Genomic DNA, 12,773 nt, shown 5'->3' on the forward strand with positions numbered 1-12,773 from the left:
TTTGAGAGCAATTAAACAGGAGTCAACGTTCTAAAACAGACGTCAATTTTCGAAGAAATAAGCCAAAGTTCAAGTATAGAAAAAACTTGCTAGAGCTAAAACCGTAGTTGGCAGATTGCTGCAGTAACTGCGAAATAAAATAGAGTGCAGTACAATAACGAAATAGTTACAGATACAAGTTGAAACAGTTATCGACGCCGCTCAAAAAGATATGAAAAACGTTCAACGATGAATTGTTACAGCCTGTCAAAATTCAATCCTCAGAAGATTTTTATTAGGGAGCTTTATTAAAAAATGCGTTCCTTTCATCCTAAATAAAATTAAACTTCTAAAAGAGCTAAGTCATTCTATTGAGTGAGGTGAGTCGGGTATGATTAAAATCTAATCTAATCAGTTTGATCTAAAAACATTTGCTAGAGAGTGAGAAAAGACGTCACGCGCACAAACGCCGTTAACGAGAGGACGAAGTCATTGAGAAAAATTGACTTTTCAGCTTTGCTGTGTGCACAAATGTCAAATGTGAAGAGTGCCAGATGACGAAGCAAAAGGCATAGCAGAAAAGAGCTGCCGCAATTCAAAAAACTTCCCTCGAAAAAATCTTAAATTAGAACTAGAAGGGACTATCAAAAGGTTTGAAAAACCATTTAGAAAAAAAATCCGATAAACAAAAATAAAATAAAAAATAGCCGCATGAGAACGAAAAAGCACTAGCAAGAAAGCGAATTCTCACTACTTTAAAATCCCCGCAAAAACACTTGCTTTTTTGCTGCTCCTTTCAATAATCAAGAAAAGGTCTGAACAGACATTAAAAAACATAGCCCGAAGAATTTCGGAAACGACTGGCAGTAGAAACTTGAACCACACTAATTGGCTATATGAACCTTTTACATAATTACACCATTCATTTTTAAACAACAATAGGAACATGAGCAACTAGCGTCTCAAAGGACTAGTTACAAGTTTCACAAGTTGCATTGTACGTTTTACAGTTTGTACGTTGTTTTCAGAACACGTCTTATTTACGTGGCTAAGATTATTGAGTGATTTGAAGCTTATATATGTTGATTGAATCAACTTTCGTAAGAGTGTGGTTTTACACCTTTAATACTAACTAATATCGGGAGAAGTGCTCTCAAACACTCAAACGAACGGCGAGCGTTTGACTTAGGTAGTAGTTATAGGGCTAGGGGTAATAGCATTAGGAGTGGAGTGAACAAAGTAGTGGGCCAAGAGATGGAGCTAATGGTTGGGAGCGCGGGGCGAGAGGGGGTCCAAATTTGCAGGTGCAGGAGGGTGGACGAGAGGGGGAGTGCTCGGTTGAGACGGTGGGGGAGCGTGACTGGAGGGGGTGTGACTGCGCGGGTCTTACACTCTTAAGATTAAAAATCACCTTACACCATGAAACTGTCTCTGCAAAACAGTTTTGTTGAATAACAAACTAAGAAACTAGTAAGACTCTATAGGAGCTGCTCAGCTACTTAAAAACATCCGGGCTTAAATTGTTTTTCTACAAGTGCAAAAAATCGAAAGGTTGACAAAAAATGGTCAGGTGAAAAAACTGACTAATAAAGACCACGGGACTAATATAGTTCCTACCAACTGCGTTTGAGAGCAATTAAACAGGAGTCAACGTTCTAGAACAGACGTCAATTTTCGAAGAACTAAGCCAAAGTTCAAGTATAGAAAAAACTTGCTAGAGCTAAAACCGTAGTTGGCAGATTGCTGCAGTAACTGCGAAATAAAATAGAGTGCAGTACAATAACGAAATAGTTACAGATACAAGTTGAAACAGTTATCGACGCCGCTCAAAAAGGTATGAAAAACGTTCAACGATGAATTGTTACAGGTCAAAATTCAATCCTCAGAAGATTTTTATTAGGGAGCTTTATTAAAAAATGCATTCCTTTCACCCTAAATCAAATTAAACTTCTAAAAGAGCTAAGTCATTCTATTGAGTGAGGTGAGTCGGGTATGATTAAAATCTAATCTAATCAGTTTGATCTAAAAACATTTGCTAGAGAGTGAGAAAAGACGTCACGCGCACAAACGCCGTTAACGAGAGGACGAAGTCATTGAGAAAAATTGACTTTTCAGCTTTGCTGTGTGAACAAATGTCAAATGTGAAGAGTGCCAGATGACGAAGCAAAAGGCATAGCAGAAAAGAGCTGCCACAATTCAAAAAACTTCCCTCGAAAAATTCTTAAATTAGAACTAGAAGGGACTATCAAAAGGTTTGAAAAACCATTTAGAAAAAAAATCCAATAAACAAAAAAATAAAATAAAAAATAGCCGCATGAGAACGAAAAACCACTAGCAAGAAAGCGAATTCTCACTACTTTAAAATCCCCGCAAAAACACTTGCTTTTTTGCTCCTTTCGATAATCAAGAAAAGGTCTGAACAGACATTAAAAAACATAGCCCGAAGAATTTCGGAAACGACTGGCAGTAGAAACTTGAACCACACTAATTGGCTATATGAACCTTTTACATAATTACACCATTCATTTTTAAACAACAATAGGAACATGAGCAACTAGCGTCTCAAAGGACTAGTTATAGCATTCGTGCAGAATGTGCTGAGGGTAGGGGTTGGGAGGGTGCTGATGTATGGGGGGAATCAAGTTGGGGTTACACTTTTAAAAATAGCCGTTGACACCGAAAATTTACCTTTCCATAACAGCTTCGGGGAATTACATACTTCAAATTTATTAAATAGAGGGCTATAAGAACCCCGAATTCATTCCGAGCGCTACCATTTTATCCTGTTTTTGCGAACAAAAAGTCGAAACAGACGAAAAATTGGTCAAGCAAAACAATCGCATAAGGACCACATATAATCGCATTATATAATCGCTACAAAATTCGTTTGAGCGCAATTAAAAAATACTGACAAAAAACGTTGCGTTGCGATTAGTTTTCGTTCACCAGACGCTCCAAAATTAACAGAAAAACCAATAAAAAAGCTTTTGAGAATGGGAAATGAAATGATGCACGAAGTCAAAAAAATAATGTTCTCTACAATATTCAGGAACAAAGTTATCCATAAAATGCTTGAACGCTACGTCTTAACCATTAATGAGAAAAATTATTAATTCCTCTGCTGAAGCATTTACCCAGCCAACAACTGGCAGAAACACTAAACAGCAAAAAACGCAAAGAACAAAAAGCCTAGAAAAATATTGAACATGTTTTGCTTATTTCAGTGAACAGCATTTGAAAGCACCTTTTTAGATACAAGCTATAAAAACTTCAAATAAGGATTGAACCAGAAAAACTATAAAGCGAAAAGCAAAAAAGAAAAACGCAAAGAAATCGGCCACAAATTGCTTAAAATTACTCAGTTATGTAAATGAAAGTCAACTAATTTGAAAGGCAACCATTTAAAACCGATTTCAAAATGCCGCATGTGAACAAAAAAATGGTTTGCTTGGCGAAAATTGTTTAACACCTACTTTTCTCCCTCTCACAAAAATGCGCTACTAACAGAAAATCCCTTTCTTTTCAGCAATTTGACCTAAACACTGTTTTGAAATCCACTTCCTGTTTCAATTAAACTCCAAAAACTCAACGATTGAAAACAGCCGGAAAAACTCTAGAAACGACTCGAAGAGCCCTCTCTGCCAAAAAAACATAACCACATCAAACAACGAATATATACTGAAACGAATAATGCGAGGTTTTAAAATATTTGAATTCAATTCAAGGTAAAAAAGCTCTTAAAATAGAAAAATTAACGATTTTACTATAATTCAAGGGCACACAAAGCCAAAGAGAAGTTCCTGCAAACAAATCAGACTAAAATGCTCGGAAAGAAACCTGGAAAGTCACAATAGGCCGAGAAAAATGTCTAACATTGTTGTTAAACGAAAAGCTGCACAATTTGCGTACATAACTGGCAAATTACTTAGAAAAACCAGCCGCAATAGCTTCGCATATATCTGCAGCCTCAAAAAGATAAAAGAAACAGACAAAAAGAATTTTTATTATTAAATGCTGAGATTCTATATTTTGATTGAGTGTCTGCTCAACTGATTGCTGCTTTAATTAGCTGCTTTCGAATAACCTTCAATTAGAGTGAGACACAATCACTTGACATTGAAGCCCACAATCACATATCCTTAAAATAAAGAAAAGATAATTTGAGAGTGAAGAACTCATGCTTGAGAGTGAGTTAAGTCACGTTTGAGAGTGAGGAAAGTCACGCAAATGAACAAAAAAATCTCTCCGCTAAGTGTGAAAAAATACGTCTATGGTCTTAAAAATTTTGATAAAAAATCAAGCGAAGGCCAATAATAGCCCCAGATGTAGCATTGCGGCTATAAAAAAGTTTAAAATTTCTCGATTTTTCGTCATACATCAAGTTTTTTCGTCATACTTCAAAAATTTTTTCAGACCTCAATTTCTCGCACTCTCGAAAACAGTGGTATAAACAAAAAATCACTTTTTTCGCTCCATTCTTCAATTTTGTTCAGCAATCAAACCACGAGTTTCATTTCATGCTTTTCACACGTTTCATTTGCTGGTTCAAAATTCACTGCAATAAAACTTATTAACATAGCCGGCAGATTGCCGGAATAGCTGCGAAAGAATAGACCTGCGTGCCATATAATAGATATAGAAACATACAGATCTAAATTGAAAAAAAATCGACGTCGCTCAAAAAACTAGGCTAAAAAACATTCAGCGATAAATTAATAAAATTTGTTAAAATTCATCCCGCAGAAGCCTCTTATTAGAGACCTTTACTGTACATTTCAGTTCCTTTGACCTTAAACAAATTCAAATTAAACCTAAGTTTTAAAGTGCAAAAGTCATTTTATTGAGTGAGGTAAGTCACGTATGATCAAAATCTAATCACGCAAATAACCTAAAAACCTTCGCTAAAGCGAGTGAGAAATGACGTCACGCGCGCAAATGTCGTTAGTGAGAGGAAGAAGTCATTCAGAAAATTTGACTTTTTCAGCTTTGCTGTGTGAACAAATGTAAAACGAAAAAAGAGCGTCAGACGACGAAACAAAAAAACCAAGAGCACCGCAATATAGCTACGCTCAGCTTACAGCTTCGCAGCTATAACAGGCAGATTGCCGGAATAGCTGCGAGAGAATAGACCTGCGTGCCATATAATAAAGATAGAAACAGATATAGATCTAAATTGAAAAAAAATCGACGCCGCTCAAAAAACTAGGCTAAAAAACATTCAGCGATAAATTAATAAAACTTGTTAAAATTCATCCCGCAGAAGCCTCTTATTAGGGACCTTTACTATACATATGAGTTCCTTTGACCTTAAACAAATTCAAATTAAACCTAAGTTTTAAAGTGCAAAAGTCATTTTATTGAGTGAGGTAAGTCACGTATGATCAAAATCTAATCACGCAAATACCCTAAAAACTTTCGCTAAAGCGAGTGAGAAATGACGTCACGCGCGCAAATGTCGTTAGTGACAGGAAGAAGTCATTACGAAAATTTGACTTTTTCAGCTTTGCTGTGTGAACAAATGTAAAACGAAAAAAGAGCGTCAGACGTCGAAACAAAAAACATAGCCGGAAGAATTCCGGAAGCGACTCGAAGCATCAAAACTACACAAAAAAACCGTAATTGCAGCTGAAGTCATAACCCTTTGTATTAAATCTTTGACTCATTACCTCCCCAGGTCTGATCTAAAAAATAGCTAAATTTCAACCACTATCACCAAGAGAAACAAAATGCAGCAAAATTTCATATTATTGAAAACGTTTGGCAACATTAAAAAAGTGCGACATAATTAGGATGGCCAAAATACCAACAGCCTGAAAAAGCTGACAGGGTTATCAATTACGCTCAAATAACCATGATTTTAATCTCAAGGTCGCAAAAGCAGACGGCAAATAATAACGATAGAAACTAAGTTAAATTTTTCAATATTGCGCAAATTTAAGAATCAGAAAACCACAACAATTAGATTTCTAATCACTGCAGTTAAGCCAAAAACAACACATACTTCTTCCTTGATGTATATATTCCAGACAACATGATTTCATACTAATTCAAAAATTAAATTAATAGAAAACACAAGCAACAGAATAAAAGTCAAGAACAGAAGGCAAAACATTGTTTAAAAACAATACCAAGGACTAAAGAAAACTGCAATAAGTAGTAATAAGCAAAAATTTTGGAATAGGTTTTCTAGCAAACTCTCACGACTAATGTATGATGAATGAAATCAATTGCAAACCAAAGAAATGACGAAAATCTAAGAAAAACCCGAACTCATTCAATTTTTAACTGAAAACATTTAAAGAACGAATAAAAATGTAGATGCAAGGACAAAGCCAGAATGATACAAACTAGAATGTGAAAAAAGGACAGAATGTAAGGAGCACAGTAACAAAAAGTCTAATTCTTGATTTTTGAAATTTAAAAAGTTAAAAATCAAATTAAATAAATGAAGAAAACGATTACATATTAATCTTCAGCATTCGCGACATAGTAAAAACAACGAGACATCCGAGACAAAGATCTATCATCCAACGAAACGGAACAAGAAAGGCAAAATCAGAATTCAAACCTACAAAACATTTTGCAAAAAAATGTTCAAAATTTTTCAGACCGCATTTATGAAAAAAAAATTTCAATAAAAAAAAAGGTTTTCAAAAACTTAACGCCAAAATATGATTGATTTTTTATTGAACGGAATCTAAGTCCCTCATGTTGCACAAAAAGACTAGTGCTAGTAATTAAAACCAAATAACAAACAAAAGACTGAGAACAATTGGAAAAAAAACTACCAAAATCGGATTAGCATATGTACAATTTTATAAAACAAAATTACATCGAGAAAGAAAGAGGTGTTGAGTATATGAATTATCAAAGGGACGATGCTATGTTAACTGACTTTTGACAAAAAAACGGCTGAAAGATCAAAAAAATGAAGAAATTACTAGAAAAAAAGACAAAAATTAACTAAAAAATCAAGAAATATGTGACAATTTTGAACTTCAAACGCATTTTCAGGCTCTGCAAAACACTGTGGTATCAATTTCCGAGGTTTACGTTTCAATATAGCATCCAATAAACATTAATTCTACGAAAAAGCAAATTGCAAGCCAAAAAAAAGGGGCACTTGGACGAAAAAACGGCCAAAAACCGTTATCTATATGAGCCATTCAGTCAAAAACTACTTTTCAAAGTCAAAAAGTCATTCACTAAACGCAGCGCATGATCAAAAAACTTCTCTCGCTCAGAAAAAAATTAGTTCACACTGCAATTTTACTCACTTTCGCTTTCAGGTCAAAAAATCGTCTGAACGAATAGTACTTCCGGTAAAAAAAAAAAAACGTAAGAAAACCAATACTCCTCTTCGAGTCGTAAAAAAACCAAGAGCACCGCAATATAGCTACGCTCAGCTTACAGCTTCGCAGCTATAAAAAGACACTTCTCCGATACTCCTCTTCGAGCCATAAAAGGACGCTCTATCAATACTGCTCATCGAGTCATAAAAAGACAACTCCCAATACATTTCAAAAACCACGAACGCCGCAATATAGCTATGCTCAACTTACAGCTTAGCAGCTATTAAAAAAACTGTACAATACCAATACTCCTCGTCGCAAAAAGACGCAGATGTTTACAAAAATTGTTTCAACTTGTTAGCAATGAAAATTTAACTTTTTCTTGGATAATTTTCTACTCAGTAGAATGATACAGACCTGCAGTTGATCCTCCAATTGTCAAGTAATCCTTTAATGCAAAGAGACTAGCACCGTAATGCACCTGGCGATCATTCGACGACTCAGGATAGTCTCCACTGTTTTGACCATTTGTCCGTGCTGCTCGCATAAAAGCAGCTACTCCACCTGTTGCGTCATAGAAGCTGATTACATCGCTCAGCTGGTTGACATCGGACGTAAATTGTGATTCTGTTGCATTAGGTATTGCAGGTAAACAGTCTCGCAGAGAGCTCATCTAAAATAAAATTTTTCAACTAGCAAAGCAGGCCAGGTTCGCAAAATTTTATCAGTCATAACGTAATCAACTTTTCATTTTACTAAAATCTGGCCATAATCCACATACAGGCCGCAATTTAAAAAAGCAGTTAGTCCATATAGTGATGCAATTATCTGCCGGCACCAATTGATAGTCAATAATAATTTCAAAATGTATTATGAAAACGTAATTGAACTTACCAACAAATCTAGACCATCAGGTGTGATCAAAACAGCATTGGCCGAGAGTAGCATTCCTTCAGCATAGCACTTGAGAGAATTTGTGCCATCTCTATTTGGACTGCGACTGGAACCAGCAACACCTTCATAGCCACCAGCACTCAACTCAGCCCAGTTGAACTGAATCCACTGAAATTTTTTTTAAAGAATAATTTTAAATTCCTTAGTTTGACATCTCTTCATATAATCTTACTAAATCAAGGTTCTCATCAGTTCTAATCATGAAGAAGTCAAATTGTCATGAGAACACATTATGAAATCGAACCCACACAAGCAGTTTTCAACGTTCCAGCACATTTCTCATGCCCAACCTGATTTTGTATTTCAGTCTCCCCATTCATTGCATGAGACGACAATGTAATTATTTATTATTGATTACTTTTTCCATTTCAGTGCTGACTAAATTTGGACTCTAAAATCAGTGGGCCTTAGTAATTATAATAATTGCAGTTCCCAAATCACCCAAATGGAGTGGGCGAATTTGTTAAGTTCAACTGACAAACCCTCAGAAATAAAACTTATATAGTCAGCAGTACAAGCAATCAGCAATTCTCTTCAGCATCTTCCTCAACGTCTGTGAGAAACCCCCGAGCACTTGAATATTAAGATTTAAAGTAAAAAATTACAACAGTTTCGGCGCACTTTTCATTTGACTTTTAGTATTAAATTGCCGCCAATTGAGTTCAGCTGCTTGAAATTGTGATTGAAAGAGAATTTTAGATCACGCGAAACGCAAAAAGTCACTCGAAAAGTCATTGTCAAGCGAAAATTTTGCATAAAAAAGACACACACGTTTACAATAAATGCTATGAACTACGTTCAAGAGCAATTAATCAGAGTCACATCAAGGCAGCAGGCATACCCAATTTCTAAGAAGGAACAAAAGTCAACTGACCGTGAGTTGCTGTCTAGTACAAGGTTCTCTTTTCTACTGCAGAGAAAATTTGATGCAGACAAAGCTAAGACAAGTCTATACAGAACTCTATTATGCCTGACTATTGAATCAACACGCCCGTGACATGAGACAGGGTAGTTACCGTTAATGTCCAATATCCTGTTTTAGAAAAATGACATTTCGGCTCTGCATGGTGGACAAGTACACCTCCTAAGGGAGAAGTTTCACCTCAAATGTCTTGCATGGTGTTTTGGTAGGACGGACTTTTGCGGCGCGCTAACTGCCTTCCGATATCTTATCATTTGATTGAACGCGATCTCAATTTCTGTTTGGCAATTAGAAGTAGAAGCTGCATCCAGTTTGACAATTATTTTACGATTAGGCAGAATCAAATATCTATATGTAGCGATACTGTTCAACATATATCTTCGTCTGGCTATAAGAGAAACTTAACAGGGATATCATTTTTTCATCGAATTGTGACAATGGTCAATGATTGTAAAGTCTTCAATTTACTCGAGCCACCCAGCAACACAAATTCTCTTATAAAGACATTTTTTCAAAAACTGCGTGACTCTAAGTACAATTTTAATCAACTTGTAGTTGGTCAGTAAAATGCCAATGTACTATTTGCAGATCTTAGCTCACTATTTATTTTAATTAAAGTTTTTTTAATTTATTAGTTACCTTCATTACACGCCTCTCTTTGTACTGTTAAAATTCCATTATTGGTAAATTCAAGTCTTTTACTAATACTACTACTAACCTATATTTTGCCGCTATATGAAACTTATTTCCATTCATATTTCCATTCATTACCAAGAGCAGGTGCGAGTGGTTGTTATAACCATACGCAATGAAAGGCATAGAGGCAAAGAAAGTCGCGCCTGTTTACTGATAGTCCTGTTTTTCATTAGTGTTTCAAACATTTTCAAGTGCTTCTTGAAATTCTATCAGTAATGAGGCTGGCACGTTCAACGGGTGGAGGCTATAATCATTTTCCGGACAGATGTTGTAATCCTTGACTCTGACTGGTTATTATACAAGACTCAAGTTCATCAAGCGACCAACAGAAGGAGTTTGATAGTGGTCCCGAGGCCGACAAACACCTAAACTTGACAAAATTATAGGCGAGGTTATCTGGAGCCACGGGCTCTCAAAGGAAACAGTGGCTGACGATTTTTCGAGAACTTCCCGCTTTTGGCCATTGAAATTTTTAAAAGGATTTTGAATCATTTGCATTTGAGTGCCGCAGCGTAGGGGAATAAATTTTGGTCCACCTAGGCAATACCGTGTAACACCCGAAAAGCATCGTGGTTCTCAGAGGTAGTCCAGTTTTACCAGGATGTAAATAATTTATTTTTACCTTTCATGAGATTACTTGCGACATTCATTGCTTCCAATGGCTGCTCCTACCACTTCAATTCAGCGAAGGTAATTTGTTACACTTTGTTCGATATTGTTGAACTATACTGGTGACTAGACATCGCAGTAGTCGGACCGGTGAAAAAGCCCAGGTTGTGGTGCGTAGTCGCATACTAGTTTTCACATTTAAACGAGGTGAGCGACTGCTGAAACTTTTTAACTATACGCCAATGAGTAATTGACAGCTGCTTAACACTTAACTCACAAGACAAGATAAACTAGTCATGGACATGTGGACTGATGTAACTAGTGAAAATTTGAGAATGCAGCGATACCAGGCAAGACGGATTTCACACCCGTGACATGAAATCACCAAGACGGATTTCACAGTGACATGAAATCATCATCTGAAATCACCAACGGATTTCAGATGGAGACTGCGTTGGACGGATTTTTAAAAAATTTCAGAAATCTGCAGTAACGCTTGATTTAGCCTATGAATAATTGCCTCTGTCCCACTCTGAACACCTACACGCGGTTGTAAGTGGTCGAACAGTGCTACTGCATCGCTGCTAGCTTTCATGACTAAGCATTTTGCAGTAAAGTTCTGTAAAAAAAGGCCCGGGAAACAAGTTTGATGGTCCTGGTGCTGTATAATTGCAGAAAGAAACTGTTCGACTAAAGTTTCCTCAGAACTGTTAAGCCTCGGAAGAAATATCAAAGAAATAAATATTTCCGGTCAAATTTCCCTTGCATAAAACTGTTTCATGGCTTCAGAAGTTCGTGCAAGCTGGGCCTTCGGGAGCCAACTTCTGTCCTTGAAACAAAAAATGTGATTTGCTGCACAACAGTTTTAAAATCATCCTTCATATTTCTGTTTCTGACTGTTCCCTGGACGTAGCTCCTTTCCACAGCCCTACAAAATCTCCCTTGATCCAAAACTGCAATCTATCTGACATTCTCGTGTCAATCTTGCGTCTATATTTATTTCTAATTTGTGTTGTTAATATTTAGAAAACATTTTCGAATAACAAAGAGTTCTATCCAATTCTTTTCTGCCTCAAGATAATCCAGTCAATCATTGGTTGCACCCATTTGAGTGCTTTAGATTTATGGTGTCTAATTTTAAATGAGCGTAGCGAACAAAGTTTCTTCTTATCGTCAAAATCGTATTGAAAACAGGTAGCTGCGCGTCAATGCATGCACTTGTCGGATTTTTTAAATGGATTTTAAAAAATTATAAACAACGGGAAAAGATGTTGGCAGATCGGCTGGATCTCACCTCTCTGATGTGACGTAACAGGTCAGATCCAAGTCCACATCCACCCCAATAAAGTAACGAAACAGAAAATTCTTCAAAAAATTGAGAGCTCAATACTTCAAGAGTTAAGAACACCACCGCGCAGGTGCCCAAAAACTTAGAGACAGTACATGGCATTTGAAATCTATATTCATTTCAAAGTTCATTTAATTAAATTAAACGTTAAAATAAGTTTACCATACCATTTATTTTATTGCTAGCATTCAGTGGGAATTGACATTTTCGTCAAATTGATGTTATTCATCTGTTGCTATCGTTGGTTGAAAACATTGACAACTGAACTTCATTTATGTATACAAACCTTGGGTGCCGAATCGAACTTCGACTGAGCATGTGACATAGCATATACTCTAAACATCTGTGCTGCACTTGCAAAAACTGCTGCTACTGACTCGCTGCTCTGCAGAGATCCAGACATTCGAGAGGGAAGTGTTGTGATCTGTGGACAGATGACTGCATCCAGAAATAATTGCAGTTTAAAGTGTTTTCTAGCTGTTGCATCCAAGGAGCACTCCTGAAACGGGTCAACAAGATAAAGTCACACAAGAGAGCATTAAACGCTCGTAAAGCTCAAACATTTGTGCTAGAAACAGAGCTGTTAACAGCATCACGAGGTCAGAATCTACTCCTCAAACAACCAAATAACCTCAAAGAACTTGACCAAAAAAATCCAGAAAAATTCAAAAAATTAAAACATAACCGACTAACGTCGGGCGAATTGCTCTCAAACGACCGGCGAGCTGTTGGCTTTGTCATTAGCTAGCCACGGTTCAGTGAGGCTGGCTCTAGCTTGATTCGACTCAGCACCTTTTAGTCTTCTAGCCTTGTTAGTAAATAAATCAAATAACTGATACTTTAAAAATTTGCAAAATATAGAAAAATTTTTAAAAAGCTTCCAGATTTTTGCAGTGAAAATGTTCAAAACAATTTTTTTTTTGTCTCTGGAGTTATGTCAAGTAACCTTGAAAAGCTTCGTTGGCCAGTAATG

The 12,773-nt window shown here is 36.3% G+C and overlaps 1 protein-coding gene across 1 annotated transcript in view; it reads right to left on the minus strand.

Annotated features, from left to right (window-relative positions):
* The window catches only part of LOC142345736 (uncharacterized), a 160,978-nt gene that overhangs the window by 135,541 nt on the left and 12,664 nt on the right, over positions 1-12,773 (minus strand). The window contains exons 2-4 of the mRNA XM_075398032.1: positions 12,087-12,299; positions 8,166-8,333; positions 7,689-7,944 (exon numbers count right to left, since the gene is read on the minus strand). Coding sequence (XP_075254147.1) covers positions 7,689-7,944; positions 8,166-8,333; positions 12,087-12,299 — 637 coding nt within the window. The remainder of the gene's footprint in view (positions 1-7,688; positions 7,945-8,165; positions 8,334-12,086; positions 12,300-12,773) is intronic.

The sequence above is a fragment of the Convolutriloba macropyga genome, chromosome 9 (assembly GCF_964194025.1).
Source record: "Convolutriloba macropyga chromosome 9, txConMacr16.3, whole genome shotgun sequence".
NCBI lineage: Eukaryota > Metazoa > Xenacoelomorpha > Acoela > Convolutidae > Convolutriloba > Convolutriloba macropyga.